The sequence below is a fragment of the Schistocerca cancellata genome, chromosome 2, assembly GCF_023864275.1.
Source record: "Schistocerca cancellata isolate TAMUIC-IGC-003103 chromosome 2, iqSchCanc2.1, whole genome shotgun sequence".
NCBI lineage: Eukaryota > Metazoa > Arthropoda > Insecta > Orthoptera > Acrididae > Schistocerca > Schistocerca cancellata.
The window spans coordinates 926,945,203-926,969,780 of NC_064627.1; the positions used below are offsets into that span (position 1 = coordinate 926,945,203).

Consider the following 24,578-nt stretch of genomic DNA (forward strand, 5'->3'; position numbering starts at 1 on the left):
CCAGACAGATCAATGAATGACTGGATACAAGATATAGACCCTCTTAGTGATTTCACATTGTTTTTGTTGTGGTCTTCAGTCCTGAGACTGGTTTGACGCAGCTCTCCATGCTACTCTATCCTGTGCAAGCTGCTTCATCTCCCAGTAACTACTGCAACCTACATCCTTCAGAATCTGCTTAGTGTATTCATCTCTTGGTCTCCCTCTATGATTTTTACCCTCCACGCTGCCCTCCAATACTAAATTGGTGATCCCTTGATGCGTCAGAACATGTCCTACCAACCGATCCCTTCTTCTGGTCAAGTTGTGCCACAAACTTCTCTTCTCCCCAATCCTATTCAATACTTCCTCATTAGTTATGTGATCTACCCATCTAATCTTCAGCATTCTTCTGTAGCACCACATTTCGAAAGCTTCTATTCTCTTCTTGTCCAAACTATTTATCGTCCATGTTTCACTTCCATACATGGCTACACTCCATACAAATACTTTCAGAAACGACTTCCTGACACTTAAATCTATACTCGATGTTAACAAATTTCTCTTCTTCAGAAACGCCTTCCTTGCCACTGCTAGTCTAAATTTTATATCTCCTCTACTTCGACCATCATCAGCTACTTTGCTCCCCAAATAGCAAAACTCCTTTACTACTTTAAGTGCCTCATTTCCTAATCTAATTCCCTCAGCATCACCCGACTTAATTCGACTACATTCCATTATCCTCGTTTTGCTTTTGTTGATGTTCATCTTATATGCACCTTTCAAGACACTGTCCATTCCATTCAACTGCTCTTCCAAGTCCTTTGCTGTCTCTGACAGAATTACAATGTAATCGGCGAACCTCAAAGTTTTTATTTCTTCTCCATAGATCAGGGCTGTTTGTAGCTACAAAGTCTAAAATACTTCTATTCAATGTTGGCTGTTGAACTAGCTGCTCAAAACAGTTTTTGAAATACATGTTCAAAAGAACTTTGCAAGACTCTACATCTGTACCTTCTGAATGAATCCATAGATATCCCTGTCTCTACTTGGTAGGTTGAAGTCACCTCCAACTAATACTGTTTGATCCATGTACACTCCTGGAAATTGAAATAAGAACACCGTGAATTCATTGTCCCAGGAAGGGGAAACTTTATTGACACATTCCTGGGGTCAGATACATCACATGATCACACTGACAGAACCACAGGCACATAGACACAGGCAACAGAGCATGCACAATGTCGGCACTAGTACAGTGTATATCCACCTTTCGCAGCAATGCAGGCTGCTATTCTCCCATGGAGACGATCGTAGAGATGCTGGATGTAGTCCTGTGGAACGGCTTGCAATGCCATTTCCACCTGGCGCCTCAGTTGGACCAGCGTTCGTGCTGGACGTGCAGACCGCGTGAGACGACGCTTCATCCAGTCCCAAACATGCTCAATGGGGGACAGATCCGAAGATCTTGCTGGCCAGGGTAGTTGACTTACACCTTCTAGAGCACGTTGGGTGGCACGGGATACATGCGGACGAGCATTGTCCTGTTGGAACAGCAAGTTCCCTTGCCGGTCTAGGAATGGTAGAACAATGGGTTCGATGACAGTTTGGATGTACCGTGCACTATTCAGTGTCCCCTCGACGATCACCAGTGGTGTACGGCCAGTGTAGGAGATCGCTCCCCACACCATGATGCCGGGTGTTGGCCCTGTGTGCCTCAGTCGTATGCAGTCCTGATTGTGGCGCTCACCTGCACGACACCAAACACGCATACGACCATCATTGGCACCAAGGCAGAAGCAACTCTCATCGCTGAAGACGACACGTCTCCATTCGTCCCTCCATTCACGCCTGTCGCGACACCACTGAAGGCGGGCTGCACGATGTCGGGGCGTGAGCGGAAGACGGCCTAACGGTGTGCGGGACCGTAGCCCAGCTTCATGGAGACGGTTGCGAATGGTCCTCGCCGATACCCCAGGAGCAACAGTGTCCCTAATTTGCTGGGAAGTGGCGGTGCGGTCCCCTACGGCACTGCGTAGGATCCTACGGTCTTGGCGTGCATCCGTGCGTCGCTGCGGTCCGGTCCCAGGTCGATGGGCACGTGCACCTTCCGCCGACCACTGGCGACAACATCGATGTACTGTGGAGACCTCACGCCCCACGTGTTGAGCAATTCGGCGGTACGTCCACCCAGCCTCCCGCATGCCCACTATACGCCCTCGCTCAAAGTCCGTCAACTGCACATATGGTTCACGTCCACGCTGTCGCGGCATGCTACCAGTGTTAAAGACTGCGATGGAGCTCCGTATGCCACGGCAAACTGGCTGACACTGACGGCGGCGGTGCACAAATGCTGCGCAGCTAGCGCCATTCGACGGCCAACACCGCGGTTCCTGGTGTGTCCGCTGTGCCGTGCGTGTGATCATTGCTTGTACAGCCTTCTCGCAGTGTCCGGAGCAAGTATGGTGGGTCTGACACACCGGTGTCAATGTGTTCTTTTTTCCATTTCCAGGAGTGTATTTCCACACCACTGACCACAGACTTCCTGTTACTGACTCTAAACCTGTCACAGCCGAGTCAGGTGGCCAATAAAAATGTCCAACAATTAGCTTGATCTCAACTAGACCTGTCATACATAACCAAATAACTTCGCTGTCACACTCAATTTCGATCTCAATAGAGAGAATATTTTTGTTAACAGCAATGAACAGCCTTCCCCACCCCCACCCCCTCCTATGGCATCCATTCTGTCTTTTGATACACATTCCATGAATCACTAAATATCTCAAAGCTTCCTACTTCAGGTTTCTGTCAGCTCTCAGTCCTGAGAATAATTTGAGTGTGAGGAATTTCTTGGAGGGTAGTACATTCGGGAACTTTGGTTGGTTGGTTTAAAAGAGGGTGGATGGGACCAAACTGCTAGGTCACTGGTCCCTTGTTCTGAATAAAACGATGCCACAAGATTTCAAATAAAACAAACGAGACTTACAATAAAAGATTGAAAGAAAGGAAAAACCACAAGAACTAAGGAAAGGCAAAATGGGGGTAAGAAACCACAGAGACTCAAGAAACAGGTAGAAGAGATTGAAACGAGAAAGCAGATGACCATGGCTGGCCGACCACGAGAGTAAAAAGGAGATGCCAGCCAGTCTGCAACACATTAAAACCTCCACCCTAAAGGCACTAGTGTGGAGGACACTGAGGGACTGAGGACAAGCGCTAAAACATAGATCATATGATAAAACCCACCCTCATGAATAAAACTTAAAACTAAATCAGCCGATGAGGTGTTGTCAGATAAAATTAGTGGCAACGAGTCCGGTAACCGGAGATTTTGTCACACGGCACTCAAAGTAGAACAGTGCACCAGAATTTGGGCCACTGTCAACCGGGTGCCGCACCGACACTGAGGAGGGTCTTCATGGTACAGGAGGTCACCATGGGTCGCCCAAGCATGGCCAATTTGGAGCTGACAGAGGACCACAGAGTTCTCTCGAGAGCCTCTCATCGAGGACTTCCACACATTCGTAGTCTCCTTAATGGAACACAGTTTGTTGTGCATACTGAAATTATGCCTTTCCGTCTCATAAAGATGAAAAACCTTGCGGCATAATAACGAATGCAGGTCAGTTACAGGGATGCCGATCTCAAGAAGTGGTTTCCGCGTAGCCTTGTCAGTAAGTTCATTGCCTGGGATGCCGATGTGTCCTGAGGTCCGGATGCCAATGTGTCCTGAGGTCCAGAGTAACACCACAGAATGACTGGACAATTCCAGGGCATAGATGGACTCCTAGATGGTCACTACCAAAGGATGGCGAGGGTGGCACTGGTCGATAGCATGTAAGCTGCTCAGGGAGTCAGTACAGATGAGAAATGACTCGCCAGAGCACGAACGGATGTACTCAAGTGCACGAGATATGGCCACCAGCTCTGCAGTGAATACACTGCAGCCGTCGGGTAAGGACAGCTGTTGAATATGGCTGCCGTGAACTTAGGCTTAGCCAACATGACCATCAGCCATCGAGCCGTCAGTGTAAACCACTTCAGAGCCCCGGTACACATCAAGAATAAAGAGGAGAGCTGCCGGAGTTAACAGAGTCCTTAGGGCCATACAAAAGGTCCAAGCGAAACTTCGATCTAGAGCTACACCATGGAGGTTACGTGAATGGACCTTGAGGAGAGGTGGTAAAGGCAAGGACTCCAATTCTGACAGAAAGGAGGGGACGTGCACCGCAATTGTAAACCCTGACCTGTGCTGCCTATGCGGGAGGTGAACTGCCATGGTTGGGAAAAGAAGACGGTAATTAGGATGTTCAGGAGAGCTACAAATGTGGGCAACGTAACTGGCAAGCAGCTGTGCATGTCTGATCTTCACTGGAGGGACTCAAGCCTCCACCAGTATGCTGGTCACCAGACTTGTCCTAAAAGCTCCTGTCACCAGGTGAACTCCGCAATGGTTCAAGTAAATGCAACACTGAGGGCGCCGCTGAACCATAAATCACACTCCTATACTCAATTGGTGTTACTCAGGCAGTGGAGAGCATTGAGGTGCTGCCAATGCTTCCATTTAAGCTCACGAAGATGAGGAAGCCAAGTCAAACGAGCGTCGAAAACCAGACTTACGAATCGATATGTCTCCACTACCGTGAGTGGATCGTCACTAAGGTAAAGTCCTGGTTCCAGATGAACAGTAAGACCCCCATCAGAAGTGGATGGCTCCCTGTAGGTGACGCTCAGCAACACCAGTACTGGAGCAGCAGTACAAAATGCAGAAATTGTCTGCATACAGAGAAGGTGAGACGGATGGCCCAACAGCTGCTGCTAGACTGTTAATGGTCACTAAAAATAGAGAGACACTCAATACAGAGCCCTGCGGGACTCCATTCTCCTCGATATGGATGGAACTATGGGTGGCCCCAGCTTGGACATGGAAAGTACGGAGCGACAGGAAGTTTTGGATAAAAATCAGAAGCGGGCCCCAGACCCCACTCATACAATGTGGCAAAGATATGATGTCACTAGGTCATGCTGTACACTTTACGTAAGTCAAACAAGATGGCAACCACGTGTTGGCGTCTGGAAAAGGCCGTTTGGATGGCAGGCTCAAGGGACACAAGATTATCAGTGGTAGAGCGACCCTGGCAGAAGCCGCCCTGGCATGGAGCCAGTAGGCCACCTGACTCCAGGACCCAACCCAACTGCCGACAAACCATACGTTCTAGCAGCTTACAAAAAACAATGGTGATGGGCCAATAGCTATCCACATCAAGTGGCTTTTTAGCAAGTTTGAGCACCAGAATGATGGTGCACTCCTGCCATTGCGATGGAAAGACACGATCGCACCAGATCCGGTTGAAGATGATGAGCAGATATCGCTTATAGTCAGACAAGAGATGTTTTATCATCTGACTGTGGATCCAGTCTGGCCCAGGAGCTGTGTCAGGGCACTGTGCAAGGGTACTGAGGAGATCCCACTCTGTAAATGGGGCTTTATAGGGTTCACTGTGGCAAGTTGTGAACAATAGGTCTTTCCTTTCCATCCGCCGTTTGAGGGTGCTAAAGGCTGGGCGATAGTTCTCTGATGCAGAGGCTCAAGCATAGTGCTCAGCAAAGTGCTCGGCAATCGTGTGTGCGTCGTTATATAACATGCCACTAATGTTAACGTCAGGGACACCTGTTGGGGTCTGGTACCCAAAAACATGTCTGAGCTTCATCCAGACATGGGAAGGTGACATATGGCAACCAATGGTCAACATGTACCTCTCCCAATAATCCTGTTTCTGTCTTTTTATGAGCAGGTGAATGTAGGCACGGAGCCGATTAAAGGCTATTAGGTGCTCTAGAGAAGGGTGCCACTTATGTCACCACACAGCTCGCGGACGCTCTTTGATTGTCTCAGCGACATCTGGCAACCACCATGGAACTGTCTTTCACTGGGGCACCCTAGAGAACGAGGAATCGCGCTTTCTGCCACAGAAATGATCGCTAAAGTGACCTGCTCAACCACAACATTGATAGTACCATGTGGGGGAGATTCAACAGTGGCAGCAGAAGTGAAGGCTACCCAGTCTACCTTGTTTAAAGCCCATCTGGGTAGGCGTCCATGGTCACGACACTGGGGCAGTGACGGGAGGATGGGTAAGCGGTCACTATCACACAGGTTGTCATGTGCTCTCCGGGGGATAGACGGGAGAAGTCCTGGGCTACAAACTGATAAATCAATGGCCGAGTAACTACCATGAGCCACACTGAAATGTGTGGCCTCACAGTATTTCAAAGGCAGAGGTCAAGGTGGGACAGTAAATTTTCGACCTCTCTGCCTTGGCCCACAAAAGGTTATGGGTGTTAAAATCTCCCAGAAGTAGGAAAGGTTTAGGGAGTTGATAAACCAGAGCTGCTAATGCGTTCAGGGGTACTGCACCATCTGGATGAAGATATAGATTGCAGACAGTTATTTTCCTGTGTCATCCATATCCTGACATCCACAGCATCAAGAGGAGTTTGAAGGGGCACAGGTTCACTACATATCAAGTTCAGGATATACATGCAAACTCCACCTGACACTCTCTTATATTTGCTATGGTTCTTGTAATATCCCCTAAAGCCATGGAGGGCAGGGGTTCGCATTGCCAGGAACCAAGTTTCCTGGAGGGCTATACAGGAAGCGGGTGTAAAGCTTAACAACTGCTGTAGGTCAGCCAGGTGGTGGAAAAAACTGCTGCAATTCCACTGGAGGATAATGGGATCGTGAGACTGAGAAGGCATGGAACATTCAATGAGGAAGTTTATGCCTCAGGGTCACCTGCTGCCACTGACTTATTTCCTGAGCAGTCGATATCCCTTGTGCCTGTGTGTCCGGTGAGATCTACATCCTCAGCGGATGCCACAATCTCCACCTCATCCTCGGACACAGAGCTTGAAGGTAGTGATGGTGTGGGTGCCACCACAATTTCCTGGTTCTTGAGGGTCTTCTTTTTCGATTTCTTGCACTGTTTCTTAGATTTGTCTAGCTGGGAGGGCTTCTTTGATTCAGTCTCTGGGACTGAGAAGGACTGTGAAGCCCTACGACCAGCTACCTGTGGCTGCTTCAGCCACTGACGGGTGTCCACTTTGCCACCAAAAGGAACCTGGGAAGGGAGTGACCCAAGGGACATACAATTCTCTGGCTGAGAAGTGGAGACTGCTGTGCCCGATGGTTGGGGGGAGGGAAGGGGAGGGGGAGCAGCTGCTCCTGAAGTAGGTGGTGCGGGAGCAACAGGGAGGCAAGTGCCCCCCACCATCAAGGGGGCAGGTGTACTCTTATGGCTCTGAGAGCTGACTGGAATCGGTGCAATGGATGGGGTGGGAACAATAGTTATAGCGGTGGTGTAAGATGTTGTCGTATGCATGGGATGGAGCCTTTCAAATTTTCTTTTAGCCACATTGTAGGTCAGTCGGTCCAGGGTCTTGTATTCCATTATTTTCCTTTCCTTCTGTAGAATCCTACAGTCTGGTGGCAAGGGGAATGGTGCTCTCCACAGCTGGCACAGATGGCAGGTGAGGCACATGTAGTATTGCCATACGATGGACGTCCACAATCCCAACATGTGAGGCTGGAAGTACAGTGGGAAAACATATGGCTGAACTTCCAGCACTTAAGGCACCGCATTGGGGGAGGGATATATGGCTCGACATCACAGCAGTAGACCACCACCTTGACCTTCTCGGGTAATATGTTGCCGTCAAAGGCCAAGATGAAGGCACTGGTGGCAACCTGATTATCCCTCAGACCCCGATGGACGTGTAGGACGAAATGGACACCTCGGAGCTCTAAAGTTGGCGTGCAGCTCATCATCAGACTGTAAAAGGAGGTCCCTGTGGAAGATAATACCTGGACTGTACTTAAGCTCTACTGGGGCACGATAGTAACAGAAACCCCTCCCAGCTTGTCACAATTGAGCAATGCTTGTGCAGAGGAGGCTGTTTTTTTTTTTTCAAGACTGACCCTGACCGCATTTTGGACAATCCCTCCACCTCCCCAAACTTGTCCTCTAAATGCTCTACAAAGAACTGAGGCTTCATGGACACAAAGTATTCCCCATCAGCTCTCGTACATACTAGGTACTGAGGCAAATAAGATTCACTGCCATCCTTAGCCTGGCATTCCTTCCATGGTGTGGCCAGGGAGGGGAATGATTTGGGGTCATACTTCTGTGTATTAAATTGAGCCCTCGAATGCTTAGAGACTGCTGGTGGTTGACCACCAGCAAGAGATGATGTACTACACTTCACGAATCGTCATCCGCCCTGATACCACCCACTTCGACAGAGGGCCCTCCCCACAGGCGCCACCGGCCATTGCTGGGAGTCCCAGTGCCCCAGGGTGACGGGCCTCTACTCCTTGGCGTACGAGAGGAGTTAACGGCGCACGCATCAGCAGAGCGATCTCTGTGTGGTCAGAGGGCAACAACCAATAGCGCACATGGGGGCCACACCACAGCGGACTGGCTACTGTGCTGGATATAGGGTGCAAACAAATCCATTATCATCGTTCGCACAAAAAATAATACTGCATAGTGGAAGGAGGGTGAACTCACCCAACAGTTGGGAAATGAGCGAAAGGGCAGATCCACGTTGACAGAGGATGCAAAAGATCTCAGCACACGATGGACACGATGCACCACGTAAAGGCACTCTTCCCCAATTGGCTCGCTCTCTGTGAAAATTTTGAAATATGGAGGTCAATCCCTACAGGAGACCATAAGATAAAGGCCAAAATGTGTGAGACTCCTTTTAGTCACCTCTTACAACAGGCAGGAATACCTCAGGCCTATTCTAACACCCACACCCACAGGGGGGATTGGGAACTCAGTTAGGAATACTTCAACAATAAACTGAAAAAGATTCGACAGTCAGAGTCTTTTCTCTGGAGGAGGTTTCATTTTGCCACCTGCATATCGTCTGGCAACTGTTCATCAGAGAACCTCGACCTCCTGTCTAGCCTAAAAGAAACCGTGTGCACACCTTAAGTACTCTGCCACCCGAGCAGCTACTTCCTTTCTATAGTGCACCCCTGACCTATCGAGGGGAGTCCTACAATTCTCCATACAATGCAGATCCAGATATCTGCAGCCGAGACTCAAAGAAGCCTTTGGCTGAGACACTCCACATGGCTCCAAACCAAAGGACCACGATCGACTCTGGGAAAATTGCGAACTCCGCTTACACTCTGCATGCGAGGCGAGCAGCCTTCACCACCACTGCCAGCTACCCGTATGAAACAAAGATGGCCTCAGAACCCGAGCAATAGGCCTCATCGGTGTTGATGTGATACACAACTTGCACGTGACTGCAACCTCCACACTCGATAGCCACAGGCAAGACAACCCCCACGGCAGACATACAGAGTGCCCATTGGCTTTCTTTCCGGCCCTGAATGCTATCTGCCTAAGGGGCGCCATGATGTGTCTAATGTTGGAGCTCCTGATAACTAGTAAATTCCTCCCTCCCATGTGCCTGCTTGGATCCTGCTGAAAAATTGGTGAGGCACGGATTCCACATTGGCCCTCTGCCTTGAGCGACGTGAACAAATTACCATCCCCCACTCATCCTCCTGTGAGGGCAGATCCACCCCTTGGGTACACTTGGAGGTGCCTCAGCAGCAGAGCCTGTGGGCGAAACAAGTGACAGCTGAGGAGTCTCATGCAGTGTGGCAGATTCTCTGCTATCACTACACCCAGAGGCAGCAGCCTGAAGACAACTGAGCACTGCCCAAACCACATTCAGCTGTCTGCAAACTACCACCAGCTCTTTCTGCAGCCAAACACAGCATGCACACATCCTACCCATCCCAGTATTACTAACTTTAGAATTAACTATAAAAGTATGACAGAAATCAAGATATGCAACTTGCTAACCTCCTGATGTGTTATCAGTGGAGGCTGATGCCTTATTAGTCGTGAAGCTGGCTGTTCAGTAGAAATGAAAACTGTGTTACAGACTGCTAGCAACACAATGACAGTATTTATTAAGTTTTACAGTAAGTTTACTGTGATAGTAGACTCTTTCTTAACTTACATTTACTGAGAACCTCTCTTGCAATCCAAAGAGGCATAAAAGGGCTACTAATGTTCTTCAAATTTTACACACATCATACAGAGCAAGCAGAACACACACTGATTATTGGTTGATAACACTGTTGTCTATTGGTAACAGTGCAGCAACCTCAAAGAAATAAGGAAAAACTTCCACTTTGTGTAGTGAATGGCAACTAATGTTAAATGCAGAAATATGTCAGAGGGTGTGCATGAACACAGTAGCTTATAGTATTTAGTCAAAATCATTTTGCAATAGCACTTCAGTATCACAAAACTAAACCAAGATTTTTTTTCTCTTGTAACAATACTAATACATTATTCAATGAGCAACGAAGGTCAACCTTAGCAGAAAGTGACCTCAAGTTTGCAATTATCCTCTGAAATAAGGTATCCAAATTTAATTTGCAAACACAGAAAAAAATGTCGACAGGAGCTCCCAACTCCTGGTGGGTGATTAAGTTGCATCATCTAAATACAGTACAATAAAGTGATGTGGACTCCTGAAAAATTACCCCAAAACAATTATTCACTGTCTGGTGTGCATGAAAAAAAAAGGTATCACTAAACTGGTCAGTACCATGTACCATTATTTATCCCACTGAAACATCTCTTGTTAAACTTATTACAACTGAAGCGTACATTACTGGTATGGTAGTTCACAAATGCACTGAAGCATGTTGTGACTTGTCCACCTACAGCTTCATTTTGTAGAACTTTCATGGTAATCTCTTTAAGTATACAATACTAGCAATTCAAAGTTTTTCTTCTACAATTAAAAAGCCCCTTTACGTTAAATATAAGAAGTACATTTTCTGGATTTTTTGTTGTATATTGTAGATTAAAAATTATATTTAACATTTACAGAGTGAGACTTTTACTTGGAGTTAGTATTTTCAAAACCAGCATACAAAATATAAAAGTAAAGTTAAATTGCTTCATAATATTGTTGGCCATCAAAAGATATGCACAACTCAATGTTTTAACATATTTTTCAGCTCCATGTCACACAAATTGGGTGACAACTGGTTTTGACTTCGCAGCAACCATCATCCAATCAGAGGCTGAAAAATATAATATTTTGATAATATTATGAAAAGGATAGATTGTTCTCACCACATAGTGGAGATGTTGAGTCACAGACAGGCACAACAAAAATATTACTTAACATGTACACTTTCAACCAGAAGGCCTTCTTCTGAAATAGCGTGCAAGCGCACACACACACACACACACACACACACACACACACACACACACACACCACTGTATCTAGCTGCTGGGGCCAGACAAGATTATCACTGTTTTTCCCTAAAACAGTATGCTTAATCTGTGTTACATGCAATTGTTAGCTGGGGCCAGACAAGATTATCACTGTTTTTCCCTAAAACAGTATGCTTAATCTGTGTTACATGCAATTGTTAAGATCCACTGTTTGTGGAGGACCTGGTTAACAAATACCTTATAAATGACAGCTAACACTTACCCCATGTGTTACCACATTTGCAATATGCTCTATGGGTGCTGGCCTGTATGGTTTATGGCGGGTAGGCTTCTCATTCATCCAGTGTACACTGCAACAATTGAATAAAGAATACTTTAAGAAATGCAGCATTGAAATGTAATCAATAATTTTGGCAACATTAAATTGTTTCAGCTGGTGTCATATATTTTTACCTTGCAGAGACCAAAGTAAATTTCAGAAAAAAGTGGTTTAATGGATTAATGAGAGATGATTTGTAAAACATCAAGAAAACTTGGAACAAACTGACATAAGAAAAGGAAAAGACGTAGATGAAAAAACCACATATTGATATACTATTTTAGAGATTCCAGGAACCAGAAAAAGTGACCAAGGAGAAGCAATATTAGAAGGATTAAACGAAAGGAATAAGCAATAAAATAATGAAAAAGGAGGAAGTGAACTGAGTTACTGAGTACGTAGATATGTCTAAATTGGTTCAATGATGAAGCCATTAACTTTACACACAAACTTAAATAATATCTCATTGACCATTTCTTCTACATCACAAGACAATTTCAGAATGTTTAACAATGTGTGTGTGTGTGTGTGTGTGTGTGTGTGTGTGTGTGTGTGTGTGGGTGGATAGGGGGTGGGTGAAGGGGGGTGGGGGTGCGGGTGGGGGGGGGGGGTTGTGCCAAGTGAGGAGGGCGAGAGACTGAACGTGGTTAAGTTGTCATGATGTGCCACTTCACATCAAGTTTTGAAATGTTTAGAACTTCCGAACTCATCATAGAATGGGTAGTGTATGGCAGGTTTGGTCTCATTAAATGCGCACATCCTGTAGTTCTTATTGAAAGTGTCAATGTATGCTAGGTCTTCAGCATTCAGCTCAAAATCAAAATCATTGAAGTTCTTCTTAATTCTTACCTTGTGAACAGATTTTGGTATTGGAACTGTGCCAATTTGAATCAAGTATCTCAAAAGGACTTGAGCAATTGACTTTCCATATTTGTCAGCAAACTCCTTGACCTTTGGATTCTGAACGAGTGGCACCTCACCCTCTGGCATTCTCATGGAGGGGTTTGCAAGTGGACCATATGCTGTAATAACAATGTCTCTTTCCTTGCAAAACTGAATTAATTTCTTCTGGTTGAGGTAAGCATGACATTCAACCCGATTGGTGACCGGCTTGATCTTTGCAACTTCTAATAATCTAGTTAGCTGTTTGCTGCTGAAATTGGATACACCAATATTCTTCATAAGACCAAAGTGAACACATTCCTCCATTTGGATCCAAGTATCCAGATAGTCAACATCTGTTGTAATAATTGAAGTGTCTTCTACTTTGAGAAAGAAGTCATCTCCATCATTGAAAGTGAAAGGCCAGTGCACATGATAAGATCAAGATAATCCAGTTTAAGATCTGCAAGAGTCTTTTTACAAGCTGACACTACCAACTCTGACCGATGTTTTGTGTTCCACAGCTTGCTGCGCCATCATCGGGTATGATAACTGGTGGTAATTGGAAATGTTGTAAAAATAGGTTGAGTATCGTTCACCGTCTTTTATGAGAGCCTGGCAACTATTTTTGTGATCAGCCAGAAAGTGATGGAGAACACACTGACCATAGTTCCCACTCTGCAAGTCCACATTCTTGTCCAGCCCACTGAAAGAAATGTTTTTATTCTCTATTTGTTCAGTGGGATCATGACTACAATTATAAATGAATATTTCGATTTCTAATTGATACATATATTTATTAAAGTTTCACACGCACAACACGAAATATTCATTATGTTCATACCAACAGTAAATCTCTCTATCCTAAACAGCGCAATAAGCAGTTCAGAGGCGACCTCTACGGTAAGTTCCTACCAAATTGTCTCTCGCCATGACTACAGATAACAAAAACAAATGCTCGCCACAAAAGTGGGAAATAATAGTCAGCACCTGCCACGCGGATTTGTGAATATCATGGACAGCACACTAACACTTTAGTGAAAATCTAAGCGATCCAGTACGGTGTACAGTCCTCGTGAGTTCACTATCTATTATTATGGAAAATAAGCATTTTATCACAGCCTGTCTATGACATAATCGGAGGCAGGGCGCACTCCGGCGATGCAGATCTTACAGTGGCTGGGTGCAAAGTGAAGCCTCATCTTGGCTATCTCTCTGCATATTTAATTTCTCACCCAGGGGAGAAGGTCTGTTGTGAAGGTTGTTGTCTTCAGACATTTTATTCTAACTGATGGGAATAAAGATTAGCATGTTGTTATGGTTCCGACTGGGTATGCATGTGTTGTATAACGTAAATTTGTGTTTATTTCAGGAGCGATTTGGGCCTCTTGAATTTGTTTGGTAGACTGGGGTAGTTCCCTAGGTTTTTTATGAGGGAGTTTTCAGATTTGTTTGCGACTTGATAGAAAGCGGTCACAAGTTCTTGGAACCTTTGTATTAGTGTCTACATTCCGGCGGCTGTCAGAAATCTAGAGGAGACATGTAGTGCCCGTCACAGTGCCCTGTTTTGTGTTCTTTGCAGCCATGCGATATGTGTTTTGGTTGCATATCCCCACACAGGACAGGCATACTCGAAAACTGGTCTGACTAAACTGCACGAGAGCCTCACTCCTATGGTCGCTGCGAGGCTGCTGCTGCTATTTAACAGCGAGTACAACTCATTCATCCTAGCACTCACTTTTCTTCTGAGCTCATTTCTGTATGTTCTCCACATCAGGAATTGGTCTAATGTGACTCCCAGGTATTTAGCTGCTACTCTCCATGGGATTTCACGCCTGTGAAGACTAAGTGGCATGTTTTCTCGGCGATGAAGTGCAGGGGACCATTTGCCTTTTCTCTGTGTCATCATCAGTGCTTGTGTTTTTTCACTGTTGACTGTTATTCTCCATTTACTGGCCCAAGTCTCTGTTTTGCTGAGGAGGTTTTGCAGTCTGTGTGTGACTAGTTTTCTGTTTGTGCTGGTGGCGAAAAAGACCGTGTCATCAGCATACTGAGCTGTGTGGGTCTGCGGGGCAATCGGTGTGTCAACTGTGTACAAGTTGTACAGAGCCTAGCACTGATCCCTTTTGGACTCCAGCTCGTATGCCTCGTGTGGTGGACTTTGCAGTGTCTACTTTGGCACAGAAGATGCGACTGGCTAGGTAATGGCGCAGTAACTTAACAACTTGGCCGGGGAACCCTAAAGAGTATAATTTGTACAATAGTTCAATGTGCCACACACTATCAAAGCCCTTGGCTACGTCAAGTAGCACTAGGCCACAATATCCTTTCCAGTTTAAGGCTTCTGTGGTGGCCTCGAACACTGTCTTGAGTTGCTGTGGTGCTGAGTGTTTGTTGCGAAATCTGAATAGAAACAGGGGGAGCATTTCTTCACTGCATATGTAGCATTCAATATGAACTAACAGGAGGCACTCATAAAGTTTACTGATGGTGGGAAGCAAACTTATGGTGCGGTGGTGCTTGGGAAAGAGGGGATTTCTTCAAGGCTTAGCAATTGTGATCACTTCTGCGTGTTTCCACTGATTAGGGAATTTTTGTGTTTGTGTGATGTCGTTGAATACTTCCATCAGTTTTTCTATCCATAGCTTGGGCAGGTGCTTTAGCAGTTAATTTGTGAGAAGGTCGTGACCTGGGGATTTCCTAGTGGGCAGCATTTTGATGGCTTTGGCTACCTCCTCAGTTGAGGAGGCAGGCATGTCGTCAGCAACGTCATCATCTGCTGCAAGAAATGCAGCTAGCTGTTCATGGACCGTTCTCTTGTGTTCTTGGTCCTGCACCTCTGCTGGGGTAACTGTTTCTTGGAAATATAGGCAAGTGCGTTGGCTATATCTTGGGCATTGAGTCCTTTCCCATCGTGCAGAGGCGGCATCCTTGCGCGTCTTTTAGTGAACTGCTTGGAGGCTTGGCAGAGGCTGTTATCCTACACTTTGAGGGCTGTGAGGTGGATTGACCATTGCTGGTTTCTGTGCTCAGTGGGCGACACCTTAAGCTCCCTTTGAAGATGGTTGAGTAGCCTCCTGGTTACCAGATTTTGCATTATTTTCCATTCCTTCACAGTCCTGTTTCTGTGCTCGATCTGGGCAAGCAGCTGGAGTGGCAGTCACTGGGTGGGAGGTGGCGCAGGAGTGGGGTCGGATGTTGCGCTCTCTGCTGCTTGCAGGATCGCATCGGTGAAACTTCTCAGCATTTGTTCGATGCCATCTAAAGGGAGTGGGGTGTTTGTGAAGTCTGCTGTTGCACTTTCTTTGAATTGTTCCCAAATGGTACGTTTGTGTGTGAGTAATTGCTGAGTGGGCAGTAGTCACCTGCCCACGTTGATTTCAAAGATTACAGGATTGTGGTCGGATGACATTCTGTTCAGTGAACTCGCAGCCACAAAACCTGCAAGAACTTTCGTAACAGCTATATCGAGGAAGTCCGCTGTTGCTGTTTGGTGTGGGCTCCTCTGGGCTCCACACATGTAGTTGGTGGTTGCGCGCGATGCTTTTCAGTTGGCGGTCTGCTCTGTTTGCACACCTGGAATGCCAATCTGTGTGTTTTGCATGGAGGTCAACCCCCCCGCTATGAGCCTGCCCCTGATTTGCCCTAGTTTTACAATGTTGTTTACTTCTAGGGTGTGGGTGGGAGGTCTGTATGCCACAACCACAGTTACTGGACCTGTGGTTGTTTCTACCTCAATTGCTACCGTTTCCAACTGTGTCATGTCTGGTAGGTATATTTGGTGATGTGGACTCCCCCTTTTAATGCATATTACTACCCCACCCCCTGCAGTTGGTCGGTCTTATCAGTAGCTGAGATAGTTTAGTGCCTTTGCTCAAACTCCTTGCATAAGGTGAGTTTCAGACACCATGCATACATCGATGTTTTCGTTCACCAGGAACTGCTTGAATTCTAGTGCCTGTTGGACAAGGCCATTGGCATTAAATGTGCAAAGTTTGAGTCCCTGCACAGTCGGCCTAGCCATGGTGGGTTTCTGCATAACTTCTGTTCACAGTGTGCTGAGATGGCCTAACTGCCGAGCGGATTGCAGCGGACAATTTTTCAAAGTTCTTGTTCATTGTTTGCATAAGTTTGTCTACTAATTTGGTAACTTCGGTGAGGGCATTGGTGAAGTTTGCATGGGGGACTTTTCTGTGGGATTTTCTTGTGTGTTGGGGGGCTGTTGTTTTGTTTCTGGTGGTGTTTCTGTGGGGAACTGTTCCAGTGTCGCTGTTTTCCCATAGGTCCTGTGTGTTTTCAGTGTTGCTGTGTTTGTTTCAGTTCGTAGTTTTTCGCGCAGTCTGGTGTCAGGTGTGTTTAATTTTGGTTGTGTTTGTGTGGTTTCGCGAGGGGAGGTGTTGGGAGGGTTTTCTGTGATGCGTGTTTTTGTGTGGGGTTGTGACCAGTTTTGGTTTGTGGTCTTGTTATTCGTGATTGTGACTTGCCTTCTGTCCCAGGCCTTTCTCTGGACAAGACAGCCTTCGTAACTAGCTGTGTGCCCACCTCCACAGTTCGTGCACTTCAGGGGGTCTCCTTGCTTCCATTTGCAATCTCTGGATGCGTGATCCCCTGCACAGCATACACATTTAGGTGGCATTTTGCAGTTAGCACTCCCATGTCCAATGACTTGGCAGTTGAAACATTGTGCTGCCCTTGTTTTCTGTTTCAATGGTTCTGGTGTTACGGATAGTGACATCAGGCATGTTTCTTAAATAGGTTGCGGTGTTGTGGGGTGTCTGTAAGTGTTGCTAGGTAGAGCAGGTTGTTGGTGCTTGACCTGTGCTTGCGCACTGATCTCACGTCATACCCCTTGGCTGTTATCACCTCTTTTATGTCTGCTGGGTCTGTGCGGGCTGGAAAGCCCCTCAACACCACTTTCAGGGACTTTTGTGCTCCAGTTGGGAATGTGTAGTGGGGTATTTTGTTTTCTTTTAGTGTTGCCTTGTTGTTGTTGACATCCTCTAGTGTCTTCAGTGTGATTTTGATTTTGTTGCCTCCTGCTGGCTTCACTTGGAAGTGGTCTTTGCCCACAATGTTCGCGATTAAGTGGTGTAAATGTTTGTAAGTTTCAGGGAACATCACAACTATTTGTGGCAGTTTGGTGTTTTTTGCCTGTTGGTTGTTGGTGGGCTGGGGCTGTTGTGTAGTGTGTTCTCCATATTCCAGCAGCGAGAATCTGTTCTCACTGGCAGTCGAGCCGGCTGGCAGCGGCGGCAGGGTGGGGGGGCCTTGATGCGCACTATCTTCCACGTGAGCTGGAATTCCTCATTGCCGGTCTGCTCCTGCTCTGTCTTTGGTCTTTGTGGCTTGTTCGTGTTCTGTTGTGTTGGCTGGTTCTGGGCTGTTTGGGGAGACTGTTTGTTCTGGTGTTGTGTGCATGTGTTGTGGGTGTGTGTTTCTGCATTTTCGTTATTTTGCAAGTTGCTGCTTGGGCTAGAATCTGGCTTTGGAGTTTCTCTACAGAGACCTAGTCAGCTACCGGGCCCTACTTCAGGGTGGGGGGTGGGGGGTGCTTCTCCTGCATGCTCCGTGGTGAGAACAAAAGGAGGAGGAGGAGGGGGGGGCATTTCGGCCCCCCTGCTGCCCTTGGTCTTGCGCTCTGGTGACTTTGCACGCTTTTTGGTTGTGATTACTTTGTTTGCGAGGGGTTTCGGTAAGATCTTACACTTGCCCTTCCTTTTTTGCACTTGTTCTTGCCGCACTAGACCTCTAGTCTTTGCCTCTCTGTGCAGAGCACCCTTGCCATCAGTTTTCTTTCCTCGGTCAGTTCTAGGTGGGGGAGAATGTTCTCGATCATGGGGTTGCTCAAGATTGAGCCTAGCACCTGAATGTCACTACGTTGGATTATGAACCCTGTCCCTCCAGATCTGGACACCTCGAGTCTCACTGTATCTTCCATTGCTCGAACGGGAAAAGGAGGCAAAGTCAAGAGCTGCCAAAGAGTGTTGGTTATCACCTTCGTTGACACCATTATTCATATCCGGTGCCGAACCGACCCTAACATCTAACAAGCGTGGGTATCTGACCAGTGACCAGGCCCTGGTGTGTAAATGCCCTACACCTCGGAGGAGCAGCTGGAGTATCTGCGGCAATGATGAAGTACTCGGGTCAGCCAGCAAAGCAGCCGGCGGCAATGAGAAGACACGCACTAAACTGCGCCAACACACAGCTCGCAACACGCAACGACAATTTTGCTCCCAAGCCGCTGATAAATCAGTCACCTGTGCCGCAATCTTCTTGAAACTCCGCTCCCGATTTAATAAAATCAGGAGCTCGGAAGCCTTAGTGCCGAACTGCCTAGCTTGATGTGCGTGGACAATCAACGACTAGTCCCACAAGTGGGTTCCTATGGTTGAGTAGCAACAGAGAGGGAGAGTACTAGCGCAGTCCAGCAAAGGCGTCTGCACTCTCCAGAAGCTACTCAGCGAATGCCTTGTCCTGCCTCTCAGGCTGTATTTATATATGTGGTGCAGCAGATGGACAAGGCAACACCTGCAGTCATCCACCTTATGCACACGGCAGCAGTCTCTAAATGGCCACTTTCTCATAAACACAATATTTAATAACAATGTTAAGATTTAGTTTAGAATCTTCGTAATTTTTGCATGCATGTAGGTAAGTTGTTTCAAATCACAGAATAAGTTTCAGCTCACTTCCATAAAAACTTTGCCTTCTAGAATTTTTAGAATGGAACTGACAGTAGATAATTATCTCTGAACTATAACTTTAAGAGACCTTGTATTGGTTGTTGGTTAACATCATGGTCCTAAAACTTGATACAGCTCTATTATTTAATAGGTTTTATCATGAGCTATAACCAAAACTTTCTAGCATTAATATAACAGATACTTAATCTACTACAAATAAGGACATTTTAGTTCCAATTTTAGTTTTCATTAAATTACTTGAAAACTATTAGAGGTAGCTAAATGGGGTCATGTAGTTATTATTTTTGTGTTGAACTGAAGCATCATACAAATTTTCACATTTATAAGTCCTATATTTAGCACCTTCCATTTTTCTTAAAAACGCAGATTCTGACCACAATTTTTGTTTAATCACATTGAGACTTGCACCAGTTAATTTTGATATACATCTGAACATTATGACCAATTTCTGGCTTTCTAGCTTTGTTATTTAGTGCTACTTATTTTTTTTTCTTAAAGCGATGGATTTACGTAAAATATTGACCTAATCAATCTGAGACTTGACATTTAAACATTATTACTCTAAAGTATCTGTTGACAAAGTTTGAAAAAGCAACTTTAACTTTTAATTATGGTGCAATACTTGTGCACTACACACAGGCGCTTTATGGTGATGTGGCGCTATTAGCAGTGAACTGGAGTAAGTCCCGGCACACTCAGCCACCTCTGTATCTCTCAAACAATACAGCTCTTGTTTTACTACAGAAGCAACAAAAATTGTAAGGTTTTTGATTGGTTAGAAGTTAAGCAGATGTGGAAAGATATTTAAAGCAACCATAGACAAGAATTACATCAAGATCAAGGTAGAAATCTGTGGTTTTCCAGATGCTAGATCGAGAAATACTAACACTGATAGGAAATTGTACACAGGTACAACTTTTTCTTACGCAGTGCAAACAAATGTCATGACATTCATCCAGTCAGAGACAAACTGGTCCTCCTGCAACTGATGCAGATTTTTAAGCCTTACCTAAGTGACAAATTAAGTAATTTACCTGTCAACTTATACTAATGATCTGAACGTGAAGACACTGAAAGATTATGGAACTTGATGGCAGTCAGTAAGCTGGAAGCTATCACATACCATATTTCACAACCTGTAAGGCACACTTTTGTCTTCAAAAAATTGCCTCAAAAACTCAGTGTGTATTATACTCAGTATTGGTATGAAAATGTCCAGTGCTCGATTTAAAATTCCCGCCAGTCTTAAAAATCGCCATATATTCGATGCCACACGAAAAATATCTCTATTTGGCAACATTGAATTCAATTGGCAGCACCAGTGCACCGATGCAACAAATGTGACAATGCCTCCCTCAGCCCCCTGCCATCACAAACCCAGAACATTACCTAGCCTATGATGCATACCACAGACTACGGTGCCAATGAACTTGAATTGAAAGTGATTTGTGTTATCAGTAACTGTACAATGTTTTTGTTAGCAGCTAATTTCATAATGACAAAAATAAAAGGTATTCACATGATGTGGGCTGTACATTGAAAGTACTAGCAAATGCAGAACAACATGGAAACAGAGCAGCTGAGCAGCATTTTGGCCCTCCACCAACAGAAAAAACCATTCGCAATTGGCGGACTAGTAAAGGAGAACTGGAAAAAGTGAGGAAGACTAAATGTGCAAATAGAGGACTGAATGCAAAACGGCCAAAACTAGAAGATGACGTATTGACACCCTCAAAATAGTTCTGGAATTAATACAAAAATGATTCAAATACACGCTCATAAGCTAGTGTTACAATGGAACTTAACAGACTTTAAGGGTGGAGTTGGTTCTACATCTACATCTACATCTACATACATACTCCGAAAGCCACCAAATGGTACATGGTCGAGGGTACCCTGTACCACAACTGGTCATTTCCTTTCTTGTTCCACTCACAGACAGAGCAAGGGAGAAACAACTGTCTATTTGTCTCCATACCTTATCTTCAAAACCCGGTGTGAAATATATGTTGCGACAGTAGGATTATTCTGCAGTCAGCTTCAAACGCTGATTCTCTAAGCTTTCTTAGTAGTGTTCTTTGATATGAATGTCTTCTTCCCTCCAGGAATTCCCACTTGAGATCCTAAAGCGTGTCCGTAGCACTTGCATGCTGATTGAACCTACTGGTAACAACTCCAGCAGCCCATCTTTGAAATGCTTCGATGCTTCCTTTAATCTGACCTGGTGTGGATACAAAACACTCAAGCAGTACTCAAAAATAGGTCGCATTAGCATCCTATATGTGGTCTCCTTTACAAATGAACTACACTTTCCTAAAATTTTCCCAATAAAGTACAGTCGACCATTTGTCTTCCCTACCACAATCCTCATGCACTCATTCCATTTCATATCATTTCGCAACATTACGCCCAGATATGTCAACGAAATGACTGTGTCATGCAGGACACTACTAAAACTGTATTTGAACACTACAGATTTGCTTTTCCTACTCATCCACATTAACTTACGTTTTTATACATTAACAGCCAAATACCATTCATCACACCAACTAGAAATTTTCTCTGGGTCATCTTGTATCAACCTACAGTCACTTATCTTCGACACCTTCCTGTACCCTACAGCATCATCAGTGAGCAACCACATATTGCTGCCCACACTGTCTGCCAGATCATTTATGTATATAGAAAATAGCAAGTCATATCACACTTCCCTTGGGAACTCCTGATGTTACCCGTCTCCGATGAGCACTTGCCATCGAGGACAATATACTTATGAAGTCTTCGAGCCAGTCAAAAAGCAAAATATCTCAGAAAATTCCACAAGAGTATGACAAAAATATTTCCTTTCCATCATTTTATTATTCAACATTGAAAGAAAAGTGCCAATGTACTTAACTTAATCCAATGATCATTTTAAAGTGCAAAACAGTACCAAACTCTTCTGAAATACTGCCAGATGTTGCTCTTCAGGTATGTGACAAGGGTCGGATGGACAAGGCTAATATGAAACTATGGATTAACGATACTAAAATCTTCTAAAATACTGCCACGTGTTGTTGTTTACATACATGCCAAGGGTTGGATGGACGAGGTTAGTATGAAATTATGGATTAACAGAGCGTGGAAGAGAAGGAAATGTGGTTGGTTGGTTGGTTGGTTGGTTGGTTGGTTGGTTTGTCGGGTTAAAGGGACCAGACTGCTACGGTCATTGGTCCCTTTCTCCAAGTACTAAAAACACCCACAGAGAATAAAAACGATTAACAGACTAGAGCACAGACGACACAGAACAAGAGAAACTGAGACAAAACCAGACAAAACGAACTAAAATCACACAGAGTGTGACGGTGGTTGGCCAACCATAGAAATAAAAAAGGAAAAGCCAACCACTTAAAACACATTAAAAAATCAGTTTAAAACCGGAGGCCAAAGGCCAGAATCAACACAAAACAATAAGATAAAACAGAAACACTTAGATTAAATGATAAAAACCCCCTGCCCGAATAAAACATAAAACTAGGTCAACCGTAGCAGAGTCATCTGTTAAAAGGGCAGGGAGCATGTCAGGCAGTGCGAACAACTGCCTGAGCACAGCTAAGAGCCGACACTCCAATAAAATATGGACCACAGATAAAACGGAGCCGCAGCGACATAGAGGTGCGTCCTCACGGCGCAATAAGTGGCCGTGCGTAAGCCTAGTGTGCCCAATGCGCAGCCGGCAGAGGACAACAGACTCCTTGCGGGAGACCCGCATGGACGACCGCCACACAGTCGTCGTCGCCTTGATTAGACGGAGTTTGTTGGGCGTGGGCAGATTGCGCCATTCAGCGTCCCAAACCGAAAGAACTTCGCGGCGTAAGACTGCCCGCAAATCAGTCTCCGGGAGGCCAATCCCCAGAGATGATTTACTAGTGGCCTCTTTCGCCAGGCGGTCAACATTCTCATTGTCAGATATCCCAACATGGCCTGGGGTCCACACGAAGACCACAGAGCGGCCGCAACACGCAAGAGTATGCAGGGACTCATGGATAGCCATCACCAGACGAGAACGAGGGAAACACTGGTCGAGAGCTCGTAAACCGCTCAGGGAATTGCTACAGATAACAAAGGACTCACCTGAGCAGGAGCGGATATACTCTAGGGTACGAAAGATGGCAACCAGCTCAGCAGTGTAAACGCTGCAGCCATCCGGCAAGGAACGTTGTTCGGAATGGTCCCCTAGAGTTAGCGCATACCCGACACGACCAGCAACCATCGAACCGTCAGTGTAAACAATTCTAGAGCCCCGATACGTGGCCAGGATGCAATAAAAGCGGCGGCGGAAGGCCTCTGGAGGGACTGAGTCCTTCGAGCCCTGTGCCAAGTCGAGCCGAAGGCAAGGGCAAGGAACACACCATGGGGGTGTACGCAGAGGTGCCCGGAAAGGAGGTGGAACAGGGAAAAACCCAAGCCCGGAGAGAAGCTCCTTGACGCGTACGGCGATCGGACAACCCGACCGAGGCCGACATTCTGGCAGATGGACGACTGACTGCGGGAACAGGACACGGTAATTGGGATGCCCGGGCAAGCTAAAAACATGGGCAGCATAAGCAGCCAGTAATTGTTGGCGTCGTAACCGCAGTGGAGGGACACCTGCCTCCACTAGTATGCTTTCCACAGGGCTGGTGCGGAAAGCACCAGTAGCAAGGCGTATCCCGCTGTGGAGAATCGGGTCTAGTACCCGCAACACAGATGGGGAAGCTGAGCCATAAGCCAGGCTCCCATAATCCAGACGAGACTGGATTAACGCCTGGTAGAGCCAGAACAGGGTAGATCGGTCAGCGCCCCAGCGGGTGTAGCTCAAACATCGTTGAGCATTGAGATGCCGCCAACACGCCCGTTTGAGCTGCCGGATACGAGGCAGCCAAGTCAACCGGGCATCAAAAACCACCCCCAAAAACCTGTGTGATTCCACCACTGAAAGAAGTTCGCCATTAAGAGAAAGCTGCGGCTCTGGGTGGACAGTACGTCGCCAGCAGAAATGCATAACGCAGGTCTTGGCTGCGGAAAACTGGAATCCATGAGCTACAGCCCAAGACTGTGCCTTGCGGATAGCGCCCTGTAGCTGACGTTCAACAGCTGCAATGCCAGTAGAGCTGTAGTAAAGGCAGAAGTCGTCAGCATACAGGGAAGTGGAGACAGAATTTCCCACGGCCGCAGCGAGCCCGTTAATGGCTATTAAAAATAGGCAGACACTTAAAACAGAACCCTGTGGCACACCGTTCTCCTGGACGTGGGAGGAACTATATGAGGCCGCGACTTGCACGCGGAAGGTACGATACGACAGAAAATTGCGGATAAAAATCGGCAGAGGACCCCGAAGACCCCATCCATGAAGTGTAGAAAGGATGTGATGAC

The 24,578-nt window shown here is 46.0% G+C and overlaps 1 protein-coding gene across 4 annotated transcripts in view; it reads right to left on the reverse strand.

Moving 5' to 3' along the window:
• Window positions 1-24,578, reverse strand: part of LOC126162874 (monocyte to macrophage differentiation factor 2) — a 172,337-nt gene that overhangs the window by 79,206 nt on the left and 68,553 nt on the right. For all 4 annotated transcript variants that reach the window (XM_049919660.1, XM_049919658.1, XM_049919661.1 and 1 more), the window contains exon 3: window positions 11,539-11,626. In XM_049919660.1, coding sequence (XP_049775617.1) covers window positions 11,539-11,626 — 88 coding nt within the window. The remainder of the gene's footprint in view (window positions 1-11,538; window positions 11,627-24,578) is intronic.